Genomic DNA, 26,913 nt, shown 5'->3' with positions numbered 1-26,913 from the left:
ATGGTTTTTTTTGAGAAAGGAAAGGAAGAATTGATAGGGGAAAACCAGATTAAAAATCCAGAGATTATTCATTAAGCTGCTGAGGCAAGTTGCAAGATAAGTAATTGAATTATTGCATGAAAAGTAAGCTAAAGAACAACTCAAACACATATCACATGGTTACATTCAGACAAACTTATTGGAATGTGGAAACATTTGCCTATTTTGGAGAGTTAGGGACAGAGAATGAGTAGCAAAGGCATCAAAAGAATTGACATTGCATTCACTAAACCTGGAAGATTAAGATGGTTAAGGAAGGTTAAGCACAAACAATAGAAAGACATAATGAAGCAATGCTAATTCCATATTATATTAAATCTGAATGTTGAAACACAGAGGAAAATTAACAAGAAAATCATTAAAAAAGGAATATTAGGGGTTTCCAGAATGGAAAAAAAAACAGAAGAATGAACATGATGTTGATTTGTTCATCCCCAAAAGACTATTTTGAGAACTTAGATACTGTTTCAAGAACAGAAATAGCTAGAATCTGTTTCACGGCGATGAATACGGAGGTATATGAGCAAGCAAGTACTGCAATAGCCAGACTTCAGGATGGGTAGTATTGAAATGAATGTATTTGGTCCCATCTTCACTCCTGAACTGATGTAAATTTATCAACTTTTTTTCTTCATTTTCTCTTGGTTTAGAACTTTATTTTTTTTAAACCATAAAACACAACAGCTTTGTGAGAAAGTAATTCAGTCCTTTATTTTCTGATAATTAAACAAAGATTTTACACAAATAGTTAGGGACTACTCTGGAATGGAAGCATTCATCGTTTTATTTCTGAAGAGATATTCAGTACCAATCTAAATGCTTCCATAGTACAAAAGTGAAATAAATTAATTGCCAAGTTCTATGCCTTGTTGAATCTCAATACTAATGGATATACCACTGCAAAATTAATAATAACTATAATTAGTTTCACCACATATACATTTTAATTGAAGTGCAAGCTTCAAGAGCTAATCATCTAGTAATGTATTTTCAAAATGCACTAATCTTCTAGAACATAGTTTGGATTAACTACTAAGAAGGGATCATCTTCTTCAATGGCATCATCCCCTTCTCCAGTCTTTAGCTTCTTCAGTCCAGACTTGGTCAACTCTATCAGAATATGATCCTAAAATATAAAAGCAGCAATAACTTCAATATCCATAACAATGCTTTTCAGCATCTCAACAATCACATTCAAAAGAATTTGAAATAAAAACAGAAATTGCTGGAAAAGCAGCATTTGTGGAAAGAAGTCAGAGTTAACGTTTCAGGTGGTGTGACCTTTCCAGTTGCGAGGAAGGTTCACTCAACCTGAAAGGTTAACGCTGACTTGTCTCCACAGATGTTGCCAGACCTGCTGAGTTTTTCCAGCAATTTCCGTTTTTGTTTCTGATTTACAGCATCCGCAGTTCTTTCAGTTTTTACTCGAAGGATTTGCTGTTTTTGTTCTCAATGTGAAAAGAAAGGTCTTGTATTTTGAATATTTTCATTATAACTTACAGTTTTTTGTTAGGCAAGGATATGAAGTGACATGGAACATAAGCAGATAGATGGAGTTAAGATATAGCTCAGCCATGATCTAATTAAATAGTGGAATAGGTTACTGTTTCTATACTGCACAACGACTCAGGGAAACAACTGAACAATGAAGCAAAAACAGAAGTTGCTGGAAAAGCACAGCAGGTCTGGCAGCATCTATGAAGAAAAAAAATCAGCGTTAATGTTTCGGGTCTGGTGACCCTTCCTCAGAACAATGAAAGTTGCATGGCTTTGAAGCAAATTAGACTATTAAATAGGAAATTCAAAGAGACATTTTAATTGTACAAATATTTGTGATTCCAATTCAAAACAAGATCTGATGCTGTGAAGGTCAGTCAACATAATCAAGGATAAAAATGCAAAAAAAAACAAACAGTCAAGATACTTACTGGAAAACTTGCCATGACTTGTCATTGACCTTTTGGGCTGAATATTAAATGTCATTAATTGCAACTGACTTTACAAATTTGTAAAAATGGAAAACTCGGTGTATATTTGTACTTCGTGGGTCAGAAGTGCTCGGTTTTGATATCTGCAGCATTGAGAGGGCCTACAGTGAACACAGCAGATGTAATACCATAATCAAAGCAGACCATCATTTGACATTGTAATGAACAGGCTCAGAGAGTTGTCCAGCTCAAAGAGATGCAATTTAATTTGCACAGTATGCAATATTTAAAACCTGACAGAGAGTGGGAGGAGAGAGAACGACGTATAAAATTCATTAAAAATGCTCAAAAATACAGAAGTAGAATTTTTTTTTAGGTTTCTTTCTACTCACACAACTAATATATGAAATACAGAAATAGCTGCTGAATATAAATCAGCACAGGTTAGTACAGGAAGAGGAAAATTTTTTCAGTTTAACAAGAACAGTTTGCTATAATTGATTGATTGATTTATTGTCATGTGTACTGGAGTACGTGAAAAAAGTTTTGTTCACAATCAGTACAGGCAGATCATAGTGAGCAAAGCTGTACAGATCAAAGTTTGGAAAAAGAATCTTAGAGGCATACAGGTTACATTGCACAGTGTGCGCGCTAGGCAAGATCAATGTTGGCAAGGTCAGTATTATTTGAGGCTAGAAAGTCCATTCATCAGTCTAATAATGACCAGGAAGAAGCTGTTCTTGAACCTGCTGGTGCATGTGTTCAAGCTTCTGTATCTTCTGCCTGATGGAAGAAGTTGTTGGAGATCATTACCAGGGTGCGATGGGTCTTTGATGATGTTGGCAGCCTTTCTGCGGCAGTGAGCAGTGTAAATGGAGACATGGATGGAAGGTTGGCTTCTGTGATGGTCTGGGCTGTGCACACCGCCTTCTGTAGTTTCTTATGGTCCTGGGCAGAGCAGTTGCCATACCAGGCAGTTATGCACCCAGACAGTATGCTTTCAATGGTGCATCTGTAGAAGTTGGTGAGGGACCTTATGGACATGCCAAATTTCCTGAGCCGCCTGAGGAAGAGGCAGCGTTGTTGTGCCTTCTCATCTGTCACATCCACATCGGAAGTCCAAGACAGGTCGGTGGTTATCGTCACTGAGGAACTTGATGCTCTCCACCCTCTTACCCTCAGTTCCGTTGATGTACATGGGGGTGTGCTCTCCTCCTTTCTCTCTGAAGTCAATGATCAGTTCTTTTGTTTTGCAGACATTGAGAGAGAGGTCGCACCACGTCATCAAGCCCTCTATCTCCCCTCTGTATTTTGAATCGTCGTCATTAGTTATCTGTGCTACTACAGTGGTATCATCAGCAAACTTGCAGATGGAGTTCATTTGGAATTTGGCAACACAGTGGTGGATGTACAGGGAGTATAGTAGGGCGCTGAGGACGCATCCTTGGGGAGCTCCAGTGTTGAGTGTTACTGTGGAGGAGGTGCAGTTACCTATCCTCACTGATTACAGCCTGTGGGTCAGAAAGCTAAGGATCCAGTTACAGAGGGCACAGCTGAGACGAAGGTCTTGGATTTTTCAGATCAGTCTAGAGGGGATAATATCAAGCTCTACATTTTATATTCTAATAATTCTGAAAATGTGGAAAATGTCTGGGACAGGACATAATTAAATCGCACTCCTGTTGAGGATTTTAAAATGATTCAGGCTTTGGGTGCAGTTTTGAAGTTGTGCAAAATGCAATTTTTGGACGACAGTGCAAGTTTCCAATAAAATCAGGCTTTATCAAACACTTAAAATTTTCCATGAACCATTGCAATCAGCTATCTTAGAGATTATAACTATTCTGTCTTTTCTTTCTGGAAAATAAGTATTCAAAACTGGTAATCTGGTACAAATTTATTAATACAGCTGAAAATGGTTGCATCAAAAATGAGAATTTTATTAATAGTGTCTATTTTTTAAAAAAAAATTCAAGGAGTATAGGCATCGCTGGTTAGGCCAGTTATTGCCCATTCCTACACATTTACAAATAAATTTAAAAATCACCGAAAATAACTTAAACTAACTATACTGAATTACTTAACAGTTTAAACTCATCAGGTCCTGAGCAAAAATTTAAAAAATCATAAAAGTGTGCCTATCAATGAAATGAATGCTTATGGAATGCTTAGAGACGATCTGTGCAAGAGCACTAAAGTGCAAAGGAATTCTTAACCGGCAAACTACCACAGATCAAATTCAGGATGTTCAGTCAGAGCTTTGTGATGTTGTCAATTTTCCTCATCATATCATTTATGTCACTGAAAGTTCACAAAGTCAAGGGTGGAAAGTTTGTAGACAGCTACAGCAATGAGGAAAATGCAGCCAAGATGGTGGCGGATGGAATGGAAGGGCAGCTGGCCATAAGAAAATTTGACGGGATGTTTGTGAGCATAACTCATATTTTAACTTGCAGACACATTTTACGCCATATTTGCTAAATCCACTGAAGCAAATAGAAACTCTAACCCTATCATTTTAATACAGGAGCTCATCAAAAGGTTCTCTACTTGTTGCAAAATGTCTTACAAGAAACAGCAAAAATATTCACTTTAGCAACCGGCCGATACAAATTAAATCAACTGCATGCTTACAGAAACAACAAAAAAAAGTCAGTCTTAAAGTTTCAGGGGGAAAATTCATTACACACTGACTTTCATTTGATCTCCAAATTTGAAATATAACTGAGGTTACAGTGACAAAATCATGAAAACAAAAATGCATAACCCCTATCCATGTATTTTCTATGTAATTGCCTGGTGATACAGAATTTGAACATTGCTGAACAAGAGAGAAGTGCTATTTGCTCTTCAACCCTCAGGTCGGATGCAAGAGTGCCAAATTATGAAGAGGCAACTGCAACAGCAAAGGGATTTGAAATTGGTTTGTAAGTCAACTCCAATTGATCAAAATAGTGCCATGCAGAATGTACCAGGGAGATAGTTTCCCATACTTCTGTTTAAATTTTTACAAAGATCAATTCCTGGATATGATCATATGTTAAGAATAACACTAACAGCCAAATTAAGATTATGCAGGTTGTTGAGGTTCATTGGCTCGCCGAGCTGGTTTGTTGTTTTGCAGACGTTTCTTTACCATGCTTGGTAACATCCTCAGTGCAGCCTCCGATGAAGCGTCGGTGTGTTTTCCCGCCTGGTTTTTAAACTCTGGGGTCTGTTGAAATGGATTGCCTCACTTCCGGTTTTCCTTCATAGTGGAATGTATATGGGGTCGAGTTCAATGTGTTTATTAATAGCATGCTTCGTGGATTGCCATGCTTCCAGGAATTCTCGTGCTTGTCTCTGCCTAGCCTGTCCCAGGATCTTGGTGTTGTCCCAGTCGAAGTCGTGGTTCTCCTTGTCCATGTGGATTGAGATGAGTGAGTATTGGTCGTGTCTTTTTGTAGCCAGTTTGTGTTCATGTAAGATAACAAGGTCTAGAGCTGGATGAACACAGCAGGCCAAGCAGCATTAGAGGAGCAGGAAGGCTGACGTTTCGGGCCTAGACCCTTCTTCAGAAAATGTACTCTTGTTGTTAGTTTCCTTCCTGTTTGTCCAATGTAGTGTTTCTCACCGTCTCTGCAGAGGATTTTGTAGATGACATTGGTCCTGTCCATGGCGGGGAGTGGGTCTTTAGTTCAGGTGAACTGTTGTCGTAGGGTTGACATGGGCTTGTGTGCCACTCTGATGCCCAGCGGTCGCAGGAGTCTTGTGGTGAGTTCCGACGTGTTCCTGATGTAGGGTAGTGTGATGAGTGTGTTGGGGCGTGTAGAATCTTTCTGATACTGTTCGTGTAGGCATCTTCTAACCCAGTTCTTTGGATATCCATTATCCTTGAACACTTGGAAGAGGTATTCTTCTTCCTCTCGACGTAATTCCTTGTTGCTGCAGTGTGTTGTTGCCCTTTTAAATAGTGTTCACACGCAGCTTCGTTTGTGTGCTGGGATGGTTACTGTTGAAGTTCAGTACCTGGTCTGTGTGTGTGGCTTTTTGGTGTACTTTCATTTGCAGTTCCCCATTTGTCTTGCGCTCTACCATGACGTCCAGGAATGGGAGCTGTTTGTTCTTCTCCTCCTCTCTGGTGAATCTTATTCCAGTGAGGGTGTTGTTTATAAGTTTGTGTGTCTCTTCTAATTTGGTCCGTCTAATGATGACAAAGGTGTTGTCTACATAGTGTATCCACAGTTTTGGTTGGATTTGCGGAAGGGCAGTCCTTTCCAGTCTTTGCATCACTGCTTCTGCTATGAGTCCGGAAATAGGTGATCCCATGGGTGTCCCGTTGATTTGCTCGTATGTTTGGCTGTTGAAGGTGAAGTGGGTGGTCAGGCATAGGTCCAATAGTTTGAGCATGTTGTCCTTGGAGATGGTTTCACTGGGGTCGTGTTCTTGTTCAAGTAGTGTTGTCATTGTTTCCCTTGCTAATGGTATGTCTATTGATGTGAATAGGGCAGTGACATCAAACGATATCATGGTCTCTTCATCCTCTATCTTTACGTATTTGATGGATTTGAGGAATTCTTTGGCTGAGTGGATAGAGTGGGGTGACTTGTTGACTCGGTGCCTGAGTCTTCTTTGTAGTTCTTTGGCTAATCTGTGCGTTGGAGTGCCTGGTAGGGAGACTATGGGTCTGAGGGGGGCTTCCGGCTTGTGCACTTTAGAGGGGCCGTAGAATCGGGGTGTGTTGGTTCCTTCGGGTTTCATTTTTAAGAAGTTTGTTTTGTTGATCTGTTCTGTTTGTTGAAGTCTTTGTAGCGTGTAGAGGATTTTATTTATTTGGGTTTTAAAGCAGATCTATATCATGTCGCAAGTGACATGTACACTAGAGTGAACAAGTTTTTTCAGTTCTGAGGAAGGGTCACCGGACCTGAAACGTTAACTCTGTTTTCTCCTCCACAGATGCTGCCAGACCTGCTGAGCTTTTCCAGCAACTTTGTTTTTGTTCCTGATTTACAGCATCCGCAGTTCTTTTGGTTTTTATTTAGGTTTTTTTCAGTCTCAAATTGGCCAAAATTTATCATATCTAAAGCTTCTCTTAGAACAATGCCTAATGCATAATGCATCTGACTAACTGCAGTTTGACTAACCAGAAAATTACATTAAAAACAGATTAACAAAGAACATTGCAAGTAGCAACTTGGACAGCAAAAATTACAAATTATTGACATCCCTCTTTAGATTTTCACAACAGGATGGACTGGTAAATCTACAGAGTTAATTTAGGAACTATAGGAAACCTTTTAAGACATATATGTCTCCTACGTTTTCCATCATAGACTTATTGAAATCTGTGTGTCCATAGTGCAATCTTCAAGCTGAGGCTAACCTAGTACTCAATTCAGAAAAATTCTACAATGTTAAAAAATTCTGCATGTTAAAAAGATGTAATTACCATTTTCTTTGCTGTTTTGTTTGAAATGTTGTACAGCAGCCATAAGATGACTGTATTGGAATGTACCTATACAATCAGTAGGGTCTCTCCATATTCAAATAGCTGAAAATTATGACAATTAATAATCTGCTGTATGAAACACTCACATTGTGAACCAATCGTTGAATAACCTTTTCAATCAGTATCTTCTTCAAAATCAATTCAGTCTCTGTTTCAATCTCACTTTCCATCTCCTTGAGGTACCAATTTATAAGATCACTTTTCTGCATAATCACGTCTCCTTCGACTGTAATAAAATGTAAACACATCTAATTTAGAACAGCAGTCCTGAAGCACATATTTTCAGAAACTGTGATCTTATGTTTGGGTCCCACATGCTGGTGCTGAAACCCATTGAGTATATTCACTACAATTACAGGCACAGCAACAATTATCAAAATCTTCCAAAAAATTGAGCTCTTTTAAGTTATGAAATGACGAGAAATGCTGAATCATGCAAGGTTTTCACTCAAAAATTGATTGTTTTGCAGCAAACTTCTTGATGCTCATCACCTTGCCAATAGAAATCACCAAGTACCACATATGAAGCCAGATGTTAAGAGGGCTCTCTTAGCATTTCAAGTAACTGCTGCTCAAAGACAGTTCAAACAGCATATAGGCAAATACAAAACAGGCCAGACAATTCATATTATAGGGATGTGACCACAGGCATACTTAAATTGATAAGTTTGCGATGAAATAGCAGTGAGTTAGTAATGGTACACCGACTGCAACTCTCAATTATCAAAACAGTGTTTAAAAATAATGTTGAGAAGAAAAGAGGTTTATTGTGGTTCATTTAATAACAGATTTATATTTGAACAAAATGTTGGTGACTGGACTGGTTCAAGCAATAACCGAAGATAACAAATTGCATTTATTGATGGCGTTCAAATCAAAACAGTGCTGGAGAAACACTAAAGAAAACAAAAAACTGCAGATGCTGGAAATCAGAAATTGCTGGAAAAACTCAGCAGGTCTGGAAGCATTTATGGAAAGAAAGAAATGTTAACGTTTTCAGTCCAGTGACCTTGCTTCAGAATGGCTCTGAAAGGTTCTAAAGAAGGGTCACTGGACCTGAAATGTTAATTTTGCTTTCTGTCAATAGATGCTGCCAGACTTGCTGAGTTTCTCCAGGTCTGGCAGTATCTGTATGGAGAGAAACAGAATTTATGTTTTGAGTCCAATATGACTCTTTGGAACTAAAGGGGACTGGAAAAGTAATGGCAGGAGCAGTAGGTTAAACAGACTGCCTTTTGCTCTTGTACACTTTACAAAGGGAGTGCTTATGTGGTCGAAAAGAGATACAGATGAACAATAGGTGTTAATAGTAGATGTTGATAACAGGAAAAAACGGTCATCTGTACTGAGAGCAAACAAGACACTCAGACAGGGAAGAGAGTGAAGAAGAGAAGAGGGGAGGTGGGCCTTCCAACATGGAGGACAGATTCATGGCCTGAAGTTGTTGAAATCAATGTCAAGTCCTGAAGGTTGCGAGGTGCTCAGTTGGAAAGTGAGGTGGTGTCCCCGACTGACATTTTGGCCCATTTGTTAGTCTGTAAACAAAACATCTCAAAAACTAAATAGACATATTACAACAAAATTTAGTACACAGTTTGGGGATGGACTAGGAAGAGTAGTTTAGTATTTGGAAAGAGAGAGGAGATCAGATCCTGGAATGTTTCTTTAAAGGACCTGTTGACATTGAGAGACAAAGGTGAATTTATTGGTTTTCAATAACGTGGTGAATTTTTGTTTAAAATATTGTTGCTGGTTTTAGAACGTTGGTGATTTTCTCAACTGCTGTGGTGAAAACTGCCACAGCTGTCAAAAATGTGAGCAGACATTTCAGAGCAGGTTATTGAATGCAAATTGGATCAGAAGACTCCAGGGCAAGTTGGAAGCTCTTCATGCAAAAATTCATTTCCTCAGGTTGGTAGTCAATCAGGAAAAAGAAGCCTCACATTTAATGAGACAAAAAGATCAACTAGAAGCAGTACAGACATTTTATACTGCAGTGAGAGAGATATTGCTAAAAGCTTTCCATCTTGCATTCATCAGGGCAAATGCAAGATTGACAAAATTCAAGTAACCACAATAATTTATATTACAGTGAAGAGGATGCTGATTGGTTAGCAAGACAATTCTGATTGATATAGATGTAGCCATAGAGAAAACAATTGGGAATTACAGGCTCCCTAAACTCCCAGCACTTCAGAAAAATGTCTTAAAACTTCAACATATTTCTTTTATTTGCAGAGAACAGGTACCTATGTATGAATGGCTTTTACTCTTCTAGCGAGAGCAAAAGCCATTTTACAAGAGGTACTGATTATCTTAAATTGGTTGTTAATGTAGCTACTCAGGGTAGCTCAGTTAGTGCTTCCCAATCATGGAATCACAATGAAACAGTAGCCAGCTTGGTTTGGCCATTATAAGCGTGGGTTAGTTCAGCCCAACCTACACTCCCCTTTACAAACAACTAAAGGCACATACTTTAGATTCATTCATCCAATCATTGGGATAAATGACCTATATTCTTGGCATCACACCAATACTGAAGTTCAATTACTGCACTGCACAATACATAATAAGCACATCACCTTTCTGGATTGATGGCAGCATTTGATAGTGAAAGTATCATCTACTATATTGTGGTGGCTTAGAAAACATTCTAATGTAGTTTAATATTGCATTCATACAGTGTGGTGGAGGTATGCACTCAGCACTCGACTCGTTTTTCCATGAATTATTGAAACTTAAAAAGGTGATACTGAAGAATAGAGCTTATAAAAGGTTAACAGCACAAAGAGTGTTGATTGCTCAGTATTATACAAGGATTAATCTCTAAAATGCAGTGTAGACCCAGAAATATGGAAACACATGGAAGTCACCAAAACTGGATACTGAATCTCAAAACTAAACGTGCTTTGTATGACTAAAATTGTCCCAGTGATCTTGGAATGAAACAAATTAATTTTAAAAATTCTAAAATTCGAAGTCTTTTTTTGTTGGGGTTACATACTTTAGGTGAAGTCAATGACTGTACAGAGTTTCAGATTTTTGCAGCATATTAAACAATTATCAACTGATTCAAATTGCTAGATATTTTTATGCATTCCTAGTTGTATTTAACAAATTAAAAATTACATGTGAATGAACAGGAAATTGTAATACGGTGTAAATTCAAATAAACTATTATAGTCTTATGAGACTGTTTAAATCGTGATCGAAATGTATGAGATATATATCAATTAGATATAATTTCTTGTTTTACAATGCAGCTTGGCTTTTAAACTACTGACATATGGAGTTTTTCCAGCAACTTCTGTTTTTGTTCCTGATTTATGGCATCCGCAGTTCTTTCAGTTTTTATGACATATGGAGTTTGTTTTTTTTTGTGTCAAGGAATTTAAAAAAAACTAGGTCAGTCTTTTTGGCACCATGATTTTAAACCAGTATGTGAATTCTAGAGTGTTAATGAAAGGTTGTTCATACTGTAGGAGTTAACATCTGCAGAGAAAACAAAGTCGAACCATTCAACAGGAGATAGGATGTGCAAGTTTTAATTACATTTAGTTCAAAACCTTCTAGGCAGTTTGAAAGAGGCCTGACTATGGTCACAAACAAGTTCAGTCTCTCCTACTGAAAAAAAAAGACATTGTTCAGAGCAGTAAAGGAAATGGAGTAGTTACCTAGATAGAGAGGAGCCAACGGAAAAATTCTAGATCAGGCATGTTTAGATAAAACTCTGCAAATTATTGGAAGACCGGGGTCTAACCTCTCCGTTATGCTAGTTGTTAAGTGGAAAGATCTCACAACTCAGGACTGGAACTGAGAAGCAGCAGGTAGGTTAAAGTTACAGATTTGATGGGGGAAGGAATTTCCCTGGATTTTTGAGTAACCATAACAGGTTTGTGTTGGAGAGTAGAGTTGTTTTGCCCGTTTTGAAATCTTTCAAATGCATTATGAAGATAGCTCAATTGGGTTTATTTTATTTTCATTTTATTTGCATAAGAATGTATTATTGTTAGAACCAAACCTGCAGCCTCATGTTTCTGTGAAAAATCGCCATGTTAAATGAGGAAAAAAAACCCAGCTATTTTGGGATCTGACTTGTTCAGTTGTAGCCCTAGCTAAGATCATAACAAAAATCAAGATCTTAGCAAAATATCCAGTTATAAAATTTTGGACCTTAGAATTAGTGCAAGCACTCTTCCAGACATGGACCCCACAGCTCTCATGAGCAAGAACTAACATTTAGTGCCAATATCTAGCAATCCAACAGAGTCAAAGGCTCATAATACTCAAACTCAGTTTTGCATTCTAGATATTGTAATCACTTGCCTTGCTTGCATTTCTTATACCTGAAAGGTGAACAGAAATATTCTAGGCAGGAATTGGGGAAAGTAGTAAATGAAAGGATTTATGTACTCCATGTGAACAACTAGAATTCAATTTATTTCATATTGCTTTCAGAATATAATTAATATTTCAGTATTGTAGTTAGCAGGATAAATTCACTGTACAGACTAGCAAAACCTCAAACTAATTAGCTCCAACAGTGGGAAGAGATGCAATTTTCACTTCAAATTTCACCACACTGTTGTATTTCAGCCAGAAAAAAATGGCAGGGTTTGACACCTGACCCTTTGCCATCATTCCAGACTGACAATTGGCCAGTTACATCACTTATACCAGCTACTGTCTTCCTAGGCAGACTCCAGCACCTCACTCACAGTTCAACATGTGCAGCTAATTCAACATGTGGGAGTAGCACTGAAATGTCTCAACAGCCCCATTTCTACACAATTTAAAAAAGAAATCAAGGGCTACAAGGATAGGGCAGGAAAATGGTGTTGAAGTCCCAGATTGTCCTTAGGGAAGGGAGTCTGCCATCTTTACCCAGACTGGCCTATATGTGATATCAGATCCACAGCGATGTGGGTCACTCTAACCTGCCCTCTGAACAGTAAATAATGGGCAATAAATATTGGCCTGCCCAGAAACGTCCACATCCCACAAGCTAATAAAAAAGATGAACCATTATCTCATTCAATGGTAAGCATATTCAGAGGGTGGAATCGCCTACTCTTATTTCTTACAATATTCTTGTGTCAAGTTCACGCAACAAGAGTTACATCGTTTCATCTGGATGGAATCTGTATCCTCAGAGTATCCAAGTAAAACTTAACTTTGTGGCATAAATTTAAAATGTAAATTAATTTATATTCCACTGGACCAACTCGTCCAAAACCATAAATTATGATATGCAGGTATGTTAATCATCTGGGTTCTGAGATAGGAGTTTGTGAGGAAAAAAAAAAGTGTCAAAAAATTGATACAATTTGTAAAAAGAGAAGCCAAATCTCTCTGGCTTTTATGGATCATACAATCATACCATCTTGCACACTCAAAGACTTTCTTTCAACGTCATTAAGTCAACATCATGCAATTTTCCACTTTGCGCCAATATAGAAGTGATGTCAACTTAAAGTGAGTTCAGGGAAGAGGTTTACCGACACTCCAGAGAACTATAAATGCAGCCTTGTCACAACCCAAGAATAAAAAAAGATAAGACACTATACTGTACATACCTCCTTCTAACTTTTGCATATGTAGGACCAACAAATTAGAAATGTTCTTGTACTCAGTAAATGACATTTTTAGGGCAGACTTGTGCGCGTCAGGAACGTGTTGTTCCATCTCCACATTCTCACCAGCATTTCCAGCATTGTTCTTCAGGCTAGTGTCAAACGCACTACCAGCTGAAAAGAAAGAGCAGCATATAAGGCAGTGCCAGTAATGGTAGGCAAGATCTATTGAAACAATGACGACTGAAAATAATACATTTGCTCCTTTAAAGTTTCATCTTTCAATTTTAACTGTGACTGGTGTTTTATTTTATTCCCCTCTCCTTTGCCCAAGATGTTTAATTAATTGGAATACTGTTCAATGGATGACACAAATCTTCCAGTTCATCAACTAAATTGCCTTTATGCTAATAACCTAAAATAATTGCTCAGCATTTACACACAAGTGTTGAGCAAGGCTGCAAGAATATTAATGGTGAGAATTATCTTTTAAAGCAACCACTCCTCCAAATCCCTTTTGCACAGAGATATTGAATAATGTCTCGATTATAACCCTCATCAAAACACAAGCAGTGACCGATTGAGTTCACAATTAAATTAGCCACTTTCTATTTTAATACAACTGTTTGTTTAGTTTAGTTCTGTTATAGGTTATAGCTATGCAGGGATGATAGTTTCTATGTGTTTAACAGGTTTTATTCATATTACTTTTAATTTCCGAAGAGGAGCAGACATTTTAAAGGCAGTTAAAGCCAACAAAATCATACCAGTCGGTTCAATTTCTTCTTGATCAAAGTGGACGTCTGGAGTTTCCACCTGAATGATCGACTTGTTCAACAGTCTAAATGCTTCCTTAACGTGCTTTGGCTGTACCTGGACACAGCACAAATTTGAACTGTTACTGGCTAATCTAACCGATGTCAATTAGAATTTATTTTTGTGGACATCCAACTATGATAAAAGAAATTACAAAATAAAAATAATAGGGTGCATTAACAAATTTTAAAAACTCAACCAAATGTTCACTGTTCCAATAAATTTTTACTCAATATTGTACACAACACCTTCATCTACATGATTTGAACTCAATGCACATTATTCAAACACTCCTTGCATTGCATTTATTTGAGTGAAATATGCCTTGTGATATTTCACATGCTATTGAATTCATAACATCTCTGACCAGGTTATTGAAACAATTCTTTATTTTAAAATCACCAGTCAGACTGCAGGTAAGTACTAAATGTGAAACTTACTTGTAGAAATTTCAACACAAATAAGTCATTTTGTGCAACCAGACCATGTAGGGTTTATCCTGCACCTAACCTTTGTACTCACCTAATTGACATATAAATTTATTCCTCTTTCATTGTTTACAACTCTCAATCACTTAATGCTTAAAATCAAATTGTTCCATACACTCCAATTAAACCAGACATACCCCCAACCTCCATATTTTTCTGTGCATTTCCACATACTGGGTAGCAGTCCAGTAATCATTTAAAGGGTACCTTTACATCAAAATAATCAACTCATAGTAAATGACACCCATTTTAAATAAAATCTAGCCATCTGGGTTTAATTAATCATTTTCTGCTAAATGGTGCTCTTGAGAAGGGTTTTAACATCTTAAACCATGCAGTCCAAGTGGTGAAGGTACACCATAGTACCATCCATGGCCTTTTCCACTGGACACAGCATCCTGATATTTCCCACCCACCCCACAATTCCCGACATGCTTTTTGTTATTGAGTGCAGGAAAAAATGTTGTCTAGGGATCCAGGAGCATTCTCCACCCTTCAAATAGTGCCTAAGGATCTTTCACAACAATTTGAACTACCCATAGCTTGTGGATAAAACCTCCATTTTAACATCTTAATGAAAGGAAGGCACTCAAGACGATGTTGCACCAAGGTATAAAACAAAATTTCATTCTAGATATCTGTCAATTATATACAAATTTCTTCAATTGGAGTGGGTTTTGAACCAGTTTTCTAACTCTGAAGTAAGGTTACTATCAACTAATTGGGTTACACATTTGCCTATGCCTTTTAAAGAGCAATAAGGAAAGAAATAACAGTGATAGATAAAAGATGGCTATTTTATTAACTGGTTTTCAAATAGATTACTGTCCTGTTCAAAGCTATCACAAGATATATTTTCTTGGACACCTTCAAGGTCATGCTTGAATAAGCATAAGTAGACATCTTGAATCTCATACGATTTAAGAGTGGAATATGGCACACTGTTCTACAATCACAGGAAAAGTGAGCTAATCTTTGGTAAAATTCAGCTTGTGATAATTTTGTGAGGTGTCAGTGTTTCTCTCTGTGAGCCCTTGTGAGATTGCACATGTAATTTTATGCTGCTCACCTCATTATGTACCACATCTGTATGGCACTGCAGTCTTGCCAGGAGTAAAGCTACACATCACTGCTGAGACCTTTAAGAATTGCCACTGTCAACACCATATGTAAAACCCAGCTGACAACTAAGTTAATCGCTACCAGCTAGGAACTGCCCTCCAGGGCTGCAGTACCAGATGGAATGCCTCAAAGATAGCTGACAGAAACATGCAGGCACTCCAACTTGCTGACAGTTACCTGGAGAGCCAGATGGATATGGTGAAGAGGAACACCGTTCTCTTTCCTCTCGACTGTTCTCTAGAGGCAACTGCAGCACCACACCCTGCCAACCTGGTTTGAAGTTGCCAACCAGGCAATATTCATGGTCAAGAGGAATGCACAACAATGTTAACGATCCTCTGTGCTCCATAAAGTGAAGTGAGACCATCTTGTGGAAATTTTCTGGTTGAAAGTATGAAGTGAGCAGTTCCTGTATCTTATCCAGACAACAGAAACTTGTATACTGTATGTGACTGTGGCAACTATGTGAACCTTTACAGCCCAAGTGATATCACTTGTGCCTCACAGCCATTAGTAGGAATGATTTATAATATTGAATGATGTGGCTACTTGCGGCCAGGGTTTTTAGCTGACACAGTAGGTGAATGCATAAGATCTACATACGTATGATAACAAGTGTCTTCTGGCGGCACTGCAAGAATCTGTTTATATTAATATTCTGTGAAGGACCTCCCATCACACTAAGATGGATCCCCCTCCCTCGAAAGGATTAAAAAAAACTTACTGCACCCACTCCAGATGTGGTGGCAGTCAGTCATTTTCCATTCAATTCGAAACCTGTGATTTCAATAAGGAGTGAAGTCAACATAGCTAGATAGTTGCAGGCTCTGCCTCAGGGTAGGTACCACCCAAACATCAAGTTCCTTTCTCTCTGTATTGCCCTCCGTACCAACCGAATTGGCCATGATCTCCTCCAAGTTCCCACACATAAAAATGCAGAGCAAGGCATGGAAGAGATACTGCAAGCATCAAATTAGCAGCTAACTGAGTTAAAACAAGGAAGCAAGCTAAGAACTAGAGATGAACCATCTCATTCCTCTTTGCCTAACGGGAGAATTGGAAATTGCAGATAAATAAGAGAAGGTTTAGGTATGGAGATTAAAATGCATATAAATAGGCCTCTCACTGCTCATTAACCAGATTCTCATTTCACTGTTCAAACTTTGGGTGGAAAGTTGGACTTTTCTTCCCCAATGTCGAGGATCACACATTTCTGATCTTGCCATATTTCCCAACTGACTCACCAGTGCCGATACAGGGTGTGGGAAATTCAGCCCAATGTCCTTCAAATTGCTAATTATCTAAAAATCACTTTACAGACTGTTCGCAAAAATTTGTGACATGACCAATATCTTCCAGTTGTGCCTTGATCCTTATGCCCTGACCGCAGCTCTTCAACTTGGGTACCAATTTTGTCTTGGGATTATAAACATGTTAACTTTTACTTTTGTTCACTTTTTCACTATTCTTCTCTTCCCCACACCCATTCTTAATTAGACATTTCTTTATTCTTAATTTCACCTGGATGTGATTTGACATTGAATTCAGCCATTCTAATTCAGCTTCCTCAGACCTTCCTCCTGATTTTTCATTCCTTAAATCTCAACGTGTAAGGAGATAGGATCAGTCTCCAGCAAATTCCAGCCTCATAGCTGTGAATACAACAAAACCTTCTACGGTTCCTTTAATGAATTGTAATGAAATATTCTGGGTCTTTCACAGGAGCATGATAAAATAAAGCACATGTAATCAAAGAGGTAAGTTTTGAGGAGGAGGAAGGGAGGTATCTTAATTCACAAGACTCCAATGCTTCAATGAATAAAATTTATGCAACTTGAAGGAACAAAATTTCCAATGAATTGTGAATATTAAAGATTGCAAAAATTTTGAAAAGGATGTGCATCACAGTTTCAGATTTTTTTTTGTTAAAAGGAAGACAAAACAACATTGTGAAAAAGTCAAATGGCCAAACTTCATTTCTCAGCATAATGTCTATAATTCAGTTAATAAAATTAATATTTTGCATTGCCAACAGTTAACTTTGTTTTAAAGCTGAATGTCCCTGCTGGTCCACACAATATATTCTCAAACTCTGCTCTATCAACTAGATAGGAACTAATAAACTTCTTTAGCATCAGAGAAAAGTCAGTTAAATCGATGTTTATAAAATACTGGTTGCATCTCCAACATTTCAGGAATTCACAACAGGATACAAAAGAAGAAGGGGGAGAAAAAAACTGTAAGGACTTGGAAAATGATTCATATTAACTTTAAATCATTTTCTGGATACAAATCCTAGCAACGTCAATGTCCCTGTCACTTTCCATAAAGGACTGCAGCAGTTCAAGTTGACAGCACACCACTTTCACCAGGGCAATTTGGGGTTAGGCAATTAATGCCAGCCTAGCCAGCAGCACCCAGATCCTATGAACAAATATTTCAAGAAGTATCAATTTTTAAATTTAGCTATCCTTTATTTTCTTCCCCCTTCCCAAGCATTTTGCAATTGGAGTTCATAAGTATTTACTATTTGGTGTATAAAACACATTATCACCTCATCCATGCAATGTATACGAGCCATGGCCTCAGATAATCTAATCAGGCTCTCCAGTTGCCGAACGGTAATGCGCCAAGCTGATTTTGCAACTCCACAACCATCACGCTGTCTCAGGAGTTTGTACTGCTGAACGATGAATTCTTCAGCTTCTTTTGACATCTGAAACAAAATTAAAATTTAAAAGAAAGTTGAAATGCATCCAGGACTTCGTTATTTGACTGGAGAATGGAATCTCAAAAGAAAACAGGCAAGGTTTGTTTTGGATTCTAAACGTGCAAACAATAGCAACATTGCACACAACTCTGATTAGCCTATTTCAATGTCAATTCCTCAGCATTCTTCTTCTTTTGACTCAAAAGGTTCCATAACTTAACGAAGGGTGCAAGCGGAAAAGGCAACACGACAACAGCCCAAACTTAAAACTAGAGGCAAATTCCCCTCTGATCAAATGGGTTTTTCAACTTCTATCAACCACCATTTTAAGTGGTGCACATTGGAGGTCACCTTAATTGTGCCCACTTCTCTTGATGGATTGGTTGAGGCTTCAGAGTTGTTGGGCCCCTGACTGGAGTGCCAACATAAGCAGCTCACACACTGCTCTTAATAGACTCCAAACCTTGAGGTAACTAGTCAGATGACTGCTTCTAGTAAAAAGTTGTCAGGATTGCTGTGCTATGAACAAGTGCTGGCTCAGAACCGATTGTCTTGTTTAACATCTGGGACCCAAAGTCTGCAGTAAAATCCAGCCTCTAGTTTCTGCGCCTGGAGAAAGGAAACTTTGAAGACTGCACATTTTTATTTTTCTGCATTGGGAAATATAGATAAGTGACTAATGTAAAAGCCAAGGATTGTTGAAGAAAGGGCTGTACTTTTTTAAAAAGCAAATTATCTGATACACATTGAAAGTGCTGTTTACACAACTATTGATGAGCACAGATGAGCTGGAGCTTTGGGGCCGGCCAAGGAGAGAGATAAGGCTAGCAACATGTAGCTGATTGGTCTGTAGACTAGGGACCAGTTAATGATGACAAAGACCTTCTACCTGCTAATAATTATATGATTCCCTCCCAGGTAGCTGAACAGCTTCGGGTATGAAGTTTTAAGGAAGAAGCCAGATCTCTGGGAGGGAAGGAGCTTTTTTTTTCCCCTCTTTAGTAAAATGCATCTGAGGCCTGAGGATAACCAGTTTACTTTTCCTCATCATTTGCTGTAAGCTGTGACTTTTCAGAATTATGTGCAAGTTTTGAAATTGTGGTTATTGTCTTATTAAAGTCACTGCTTATAGTTCCCAGTTTTGTACTATGAAAGTGATACTGATAAAAACCTCTTCTCAGTAAATTTTTAAAAAGTACTAAAAACATGGATTTGGGAGTTGTTCCCCATTTCTAACAGTTCTTATTTTCAGGAAATGGAATGAGACAGGAATCAAAAGAGGGAAACAAACTTAGCTGAGACTTCAAACATAGCATCTTTGCTGGAGCAAAAATCTAAACCCAGAATGTTAGAGGTGCAAAGTTTTAAGAAGAGGTTAAATGCTCATAAAGACAAGTTATGATTTGTGAAATGGTGAAGATGCCAAGTTATTTAAATAGCAGGCCCTTTAAACAAGTCTGCCCAAGAGACTTGGAAATAATCTGTGCTTACAGTTTCAATAACAGCTTACTGACTTCAACAAAGAGTGCAGGAGGGCATACCAGAGCAGCACCTCATCTAAATATGAGGCGTTAATCTGGTGAAGTTTCAAAGCAGGTGTACTTTCAGGCCTAATAGCAAAAGCAGCACGTGATAACCTGGACTGAGTGGTTCCACAACCAAATGATTAAATCTAAGCTCTACAGTCCTGCCACATCTTGCTGTGAATGGTGATGGACTCACTGGGAGGCGGCAAATATCCAGCACAAATGCACAGGGAGGAGGCTGAAGTATTCACAACAGTCTTCAGCCAAAAGTGCTGACTGGAGAATCCATCACAGCTTCTTCCAGAGGTCCCCCAGCATCATAGATGCCAGTCTTCAGAAAATTTGATTCAGACAATGTATTATCAAGAAATGGCTGAAGGCACTAGATAGCATAAAATCTATGGACCCCACAATATTCTCGCAATAGTACTATAGTACTCCAAAACTAGGTGCACGTCTAGCCAATCTGTTCCAAAAGATATCCAGCAAACAATGTGAAAAATCGCCCAGGTATTTCCTGTACACAAAAAGCAGGACAAATCCAAGCCAGCTAATTACAACCCATCCAGTCTACTCTCAATCATTGGTAACATTCAATTAAATCATTAGATAAAAGCGATCATCAAACAGTGCTACCAAACAACAATACCTCACTCACTGATACTGAATTTGGATTCTGTCAGGGCCACTCAGCTCCTGACCTCATTACTGCCTTAGTTCCAACACAGACAAAAGGGCCGCATTATTGATGAAGTAATAGTGACTGCCCTTGGCATCACTGAGCCTTAACAAGCTGGAGTTAATAGGAATCGGCAGGGGGAGGGGGGTCATACTTGACAGAAGCAGAGCTGGTTATGGTTGCTGGAGGTCAGCTATCTTAGCTCCAAGACACTTTTATATAGGATTTCCGCAGGATAGTGTCCTAGACTTAACCACCTTCTGCTACTTCATCAATGAAATTCCCTCCATCTTGAGGTCAAAAGTGGGTATGCTTGCAATTATAAAGCAGCAAATTACAAATCAGAAGCAATTCCAAACAAGTCCACATATCATGAACTTAGTTGTATTGTTCTGATGCTAGTTGGACAAATGTGGCAGCTACTTTACCTGTAAAAGACCAATAAATTAAAGGGTTATATAGCATGCTTTTGGTGGCACTGGTTGAGAGCAAAAAACTGGCCAGGAAAATAAAAAAAAATTTCCTTTCTTCTAGTTACATAATTATGCTTTCTAGAACAGGCAAATTGCACGTCATCATCTAATCTGAAGGGTTTTGTATAACACGAGTGAGCACAATCACTAGTGTTACCTGTTGTGTTTAAATATTCAAAGCTTGTTTTGAGTACTTGTGTTCACTGCCCACGGCTTAAGTCAAACCCGTGGGCATGGTTACAGAGGAACTGAAATTCAGCTACAAGCATGAGGGCACATATTTTAAAAAAGTATTTCCTTGTTCTCTCTCAATCTGGTGTGGTATAATCTCAACAAATCTCAGAGGCACAAAACAATGTGCAGATTTGTTGATACACAGAAGTTTCTAAAAGTTTGGCACTGAGCCAATCATAACTCATTTCCCAACTAATGGAGGTCAAAGATCTCATGACAATCAAATCCAATACAGAATTTTAATATAATATTCTTAATATGACATTTATAATGCAAAACTAAGGTGAATATTTTTTAAAAGGTTCAAAAGAGTTAGAATACACTACCTTTGGTTGAAACTGCCGTGCGAACAGCAAATATCGGCGAATGTGTTCTGGAGAATAAACCCTATGAACACATTCTTCATTTCTCGCATGAAGATCCACAATTCGCCTGGCAATTGCATAATCTGTCACCTGAAAAACAACCTTTTGTCATCATCACAGCATATTTGTATAGCCAAACACACCTGAGGAAACAGACAATTCAAACTTCAAATTATTTATTAAAATGCTGGATAATATTTATATAGTTGAAACTTTATGGAAGTTGAATTTACTCTGCATTCCCGATTTTGGAAGTCTCTTACAAAAGCAAGATAAAGTACTGGGATGCTGGAAATCTGAAATAAAAGCAAGAAAAATAATGCAAATACTCGGTAGATCTAGCAGCATTGGCAAAGAGATTAAAGAAAGATAGCGCTCTGAAATTTCCCATTTTTGAGCAAGATGTTTTATTGAGTCAGATTCATGTTGTCCAGTCTACCACCCACCCTTGGAGACATTTGTCATGCAATCTGCTGCTCTTCACCTTATTATAAAACACGGTACACACAAGGTATAGGGGCAATGCAGGGAAAGAAAGAACACCCAATAAATTTCAACAGGCTTGTAGAGTTGGAGAGTTTGGAATTCTAGCATAAGTGAATGATGCATATGGGGGCAGGAATTTCACTGTGTCCTGACATGCAACACTGGCAAACGTCAGAATGATTGTTATAGATTCCATCTGGAGATCTGGGTCAAAGTTTATTTGTTTAATTACCTCATTGCATTCATCCAACAAGATGAAGAATAGATCAAATCTGGACATGACTGGAGCACTAAAGTTCACATTCTGTTTGAGAGTCTTGGACCGATCATATCTCCCACCTATAGGATTTGCTGCTGCAAGAATAGAAGCTCGAGCATTCAATGTAGCCTAGGAGATGGAACAAATAATTATGCAGCACACAAAGATTTATACTGTAGATTTGTTTCAAATAAAATAGAAGTAGCTCATTATATTAATCACAGACACAAATTTGTAGGTAACTGGGGAAAGCTTTGAATCCAGGAAACAATGCCAACACATTAAACCAAATTCTTAAAATACATAATATAAAAATAGCACAGTAGCTTTGACTGATCTACAAGTAATTTTATTGTTCATAAGATAACCAGATCAAGCCTTATTTCCAAAGAAACAGTACAATAGTAAGCATTGTAGAATTTCAAAATATTTTTGCTGGTGGAAGATTGCTACACATGTTTCTACAGCTTGCTTGTTCGTTCATGTTTCTACAGAGGGATTTGGAGTAGGATCAGTAGGGGGTAAAATGATTTTTGGTTACGGTGATTGCAAATATGCAAATTAAAGTTTGAAGCTGGCGTTACAGCTAAATCAGGCCAAATTCAGGATAAGAGTGTGTCAGGCAGGTAAGCAACAAAGCCTTGGGAAGCCAAAACTAGATCTCATCAAAGAGAATTGTGTATAATGGTCAATATCAAAGACAGTGATGGCACTCCTGATCACAGTCTGCAAATCACAGTTCGACATGCACTTTAGTGGAGAGCAAAATAAATCTTCACAGAGTTGAATAGCTTATTAATGTAAACAGTTCAAGTCCAAAATAAGTAACGGTTACAGAACGTAAAGTCATTAATCTCAAGACAATCCCTCAAACTTAGAAGATTCAATATAGTTCACCTGAGCCTCTGGTTGAAAATATTAGGCATTCCCACATTAGCCAAAGTACAAATTCGTGCAATTATACAATCATTTTTCATTGGTTTGTGACCTGGGATGCCTACCTACTATTGGAAATCGGGGACCTCTTTAAAAACAGTGTTCGCTTAGTATTCCATACTTAGTACTCCCTGCATAGCAGCAGCTCTCATTTAACTGCTACAGTAGTAACTAGCCCTCTAAAGGTATAAGAAAATTATCACACTACCGTTTAATGATTGCAGGGTTTTTGTTCTTTGAAGGAATGAAAACTAACTTTCAAATTGAGGTGGGCAAGGGGATAATTGCCATCTAATGTCATGATTAGCTGCCCCATGGTCATTGGCCAAAAGGATTCAGACAACTGATCGACAGCAGTAAGCTACCTACTCCTAGAAGTAGGATATATCAAGTGCTCAGGCGCAGAGGACAGTTCTCCTCAGACAGTCCTTATCAAGGATCATTCTTCTTCAGATGGATGATGGACCAAAAGAGGACAACGACAACTCCCAGGGATTAGTTCCCTCACACTTTTTGGCTAGACAGCAGGATACTGCTTTCACAATTTTAATGTGACTGACCCATTCCATGCCAACAGCCTCTGGTAAATGTTCCGGAGACATGGCTTCAAATCCCAGCATGGCAGATGTTGAGCTAGCCCATTTCCACTGTTGATTATCATAAAAACCTATCAGCTTTACAAGTGTCCTTTAGGGAAAGAAATCGCTGTCCTTACCTGTTCTGTCCTACCTCTGACTCAAGAACTATGGCAATGTGGCTGACTCTTGAATATCGTCTGGGAATTCAGGGATGGGGCAATAAGTGCTGACCCAGCCAGAGGCACCCACATTACAAATAAAAAAGGACAATGGCAGAACTTTGGTATAAAGTGTACAAGCTATTACATGGGAGGCCAGCTGGGTGAAATAACAAAAGGAACAGCTGCAGGTTTCAATAGATTTGCTGAAACAGGGGCAGAGTTAGTTGGCAATAGGCAGTTTTAGTGACGGTGGACAGAAGTATATCTTGGGCTCACCAAATGGAGGAACAATACCTCATATTCCACCTCGGCAGCCTACAACCCGATGTCCTGAACATAGAATTCTCCAGTTTTAAAAAACTCCCCCACCTCTGGCCTCATGCCACATCCAAATATCACTCTCATCCCCGCCTCCTTGACCTGACACAACCTGTCCTCCTTGTTCCCCAGCTGTCCGCCCCACCCTTTCCACCAACCAATTCCCCCTACCCACTACTGCATCCACCTATCACCACCCAACTTACCTTCCCCCAGCCCCAGCCCTCCTCCCTCTATTTAGTTCCCAGTTCCCTTCCCCTTCCCCAGTTCTGAAGAAGGGACACGACCCGAAACATCAGCTTTCCTACTCCTCTGATGCTGCCTGGCCTGCTGTGTTCCTCCAGCTCCACACTGTGTTAGACTTGGGGTCACCGAGTTTGGAAAGAAACTCCAGTTGAGCCTTTGATAACAAGGTGTAGAGCTGGATGAACAAGGGTCTAGGCCCGAAACATCAGCCTTCCTGCTCCTCTGATGCTGCTTGGCCTGCTGTGTTCATCCAGCTCTACACCTTGTTATCTCAGATTCTCCAGCATCTGCAGTTCCTACTATCTCCAGGTGAGCCTTTAGTCTGTTACAGGGAAAGGGATGGAGTTAGAGCATGGTGTTTATGGTGAGACCATAGATAATAGCTTCAGAGTCTTCCAAATATTTAACATTAAAAGATTTAGGGCAAATATAAGATGTCACAAGACAGAAAGTCAAAAGTTATCAATCCAAACGTCATCTCCACACAGTCAGACAGCACAGCATTATGACCAGACTCTCAAGTCCTTAAGTGCTGAGAAATAAGTTTAACTTTTCATGGCAAGCATGAACTTTCTTGATTTCAGCACCAAGTTGCAATTTTTCATTCACTTTTATATTGTTTAATAAATAAAAGTAGTTTACAAAAAGCTTCAATATTTTGGGTGAGAGTGATTTTTCTATTCCCTTGTGTTGAAAGTCTTTTTTGGCTCCCACAAGCTACATTTATTACAGCATATTATTCCCACCTTCACACCAGCCTTCGTAATTGAAATAGTTTGCTGCTCCATAGCTTCATGAATTGCCACTTGATCTTTCACATCCATTTTATCAAATTCATCAATGCAACACACTCCCTGCATAAAACAAATAGTGAGAAATTTTGAGTGCACTCGGGACTCTTTTTGTAATCATTTTTTCTTCTGGTAAAAATACAACATGTTAGTTGTATATTAAAAAAGACTTGAGGTCAAATTTTCATGAAGGACTTACTTTCATGAGCCCTAGCAAGTTCGCTCATGCAATTGTACACTGCTCACCCTGTTCTTGCACCCCACCTCCATTTTTGTACTCTCTTCTGATCCGCAGCCTTCTAAGCACATGTCAAGGCAGGAACTTGCATCGTTCACACTGCTGATGCCATAATTAAAGTCCAGACTATCTCACATGCAGCAAGCTGCAAACTGCCTTTTACTGTTCAAGTAACTAAACAACTGTAAAGCAATGTCTGACAGAGGCAAATGGCACCCCTAGTTTGCTGATGGGAACCTGCAGGTCTTGATGGTTGGGGTAGTGTCGAGGGCTAACCTCTTTCATCTAGGTCACCAGAGGAGACTAACGGCACATGCCAACATGGGCCAATGGTGTCATGCAGTTGGGGCTGTTTCCAACATCTGGAGAAATGTGTAGCAAGTCCACAAGGTCAAAGCCTTCTGCATTCTGCAAAGTGCTATTTCTCTGCTACCTCACTCTCTAACTCGGCCACTGCACCCACCTCCACCTAACCCATTAAAGTTAAAGTTAATTTTCTCCAATTTTGTTGCATGCAGCATTTTCCGTCAATGGCTTTCACCTCACCTACCCCATTCCCCCAAATATAAACCCCTTCTGCCAACAGAACGTTCACCACGTTTCCTATAGCTGCATTCATACCAATAGCTGTGCCACCCACTTGTGTCACATTGAATCTTTTCCCTTCTCTGCCCTTCTTTGCCTTTTGAGAACGCACGAGAGAGAGAGAGAGAGCATGAGAGAAAGAGAGGGGAAGCGCCAGTCATTTGTCTCCTCATTCCATATGAGAAGGGGACTTCAAACTTGTGGAACAGAATGGAGACTGCTCATGCACAGATGCCAAGACTTCCATTTGCTGGAATTCTAGAAAAATGCTAAGAGCTGAATTTTACCAAAAGTCTGCAAAGTGCCAAATTCAGGAAATTCCATAGAACAGTTCTTTTCATCAGCACGAGTGAATTTTCAGCAGTATCCCATGCTGGAAAGCTTTCTAACTATTGAAAATGTTTTTCTTTGCTGTTGTTCAATAAATGTCAAGAATCATACAGAATAAAAGCCACGTTTGCTCTGGGAACAAACTGGAACCATTTGTGTTTGCAATGACAAATTTACAGGCAATGATTAATCACTGCACCCAGCTCACACCTATTGAAACTAGGTATTGATGAAGTCCCATCTGACTTGTTGCATCTGGTACTGTACCCTTCAATCATGCTAAAGGTGCAGGTGATGTTCCTCCTAATAAATCGGGGCTCCTGCCTTTGGAGAAGAAACAGATTTACAATCAATGACGACTTCACCCAAATCAGATCCATCAGAAAAGGTCTACCATCATCCTCAATACAGTGAGGCATGGAAACCTCTGACAAGGAGGGCTAAGTAGTGCCCTTACATGCATCTCGGACATATTAGAACTTATTTCAGGTTTACGCAGTACAAGTTTTTGAATTTCTAAAAGGCATTTGATAATGTACCGCAT

At 38.8% G+C, this 26,913-nt stretch overlaps 1 protein-coding gene across 1 annotated transcript; it reads right to left on the bottom strand.

Moving 5' to 3' along the window:
* Positions 1 to 939: 939 nt before the first annotated feature.
* On the bottom strand, positions 940 to 26,913 carry LOC125485428 (maternal DNA replication licensing factor mcm6-like). Its single transcript, XM_048608122.1, has 9 exons — positions 26,827 to 26,913; positions 25,172 to 25,279; positions 22,160 to 22,315; positions 21,403 to 21,531; positions 18,009 to 18,170; positions 13,796 to 13,901; positions 13,032 to 13,202; positions 7,542 to 7,681; positions 940 to 1,165 (listed from the first exon to the last, which is right to left on the bottom strand). The coding sequence occupies exons 1-9, from the start codon at positions 26,911 to 26,913 to the stop codon at positions 1,040 to 1,042; spliced, it is 1,185 nt and encodes a 394-aa protein (XP_048464079.1). The 3' UTR covers positions 940 to 1,039.

This window comes from Rhincodon typus, chromosome 2 (assembly GCF_021869965.1).
Source record: "Rhincodon typus isolate 14 chromosome 2, sRhiTyp1.1, whole genome shotgun sequence".
Lineage (NCBI taxonomy): Eukaryota > Metazoa > Chordata > Chondrichthyes > Orectolobiformes > Rhincodontidae > Rhincodon > Rhincodon typus.
This window is presented reverse-complemented; position numbering and strand designations above follow the sequence as displayed.

Bases quoted from the DNA above. Each gene is read 5' to 3' on its own strand.
- LOC125485428 (XM_048608122.1), bottom strand. From the start codon at position 26,913: ATGCGGTACATTATCAAATGCCTTTTAGAAATTCAAAAACTTGTACTG. The intron at 25,280-26,826 runs GTAAGGGCACTA...TGTTTTATGCAG, and splicing joins CTAATATGTCCGAGATGCAT to GGAGTGTGTTGCATTGATGA. The intron at 18,171-21,402 runs GTAGTGTATTCT...ATTTTGTTTCAG, and splicing joins CACGGCAGTTTCAACCAAAG to ATGTCAAAAGAAGCTGAAGA.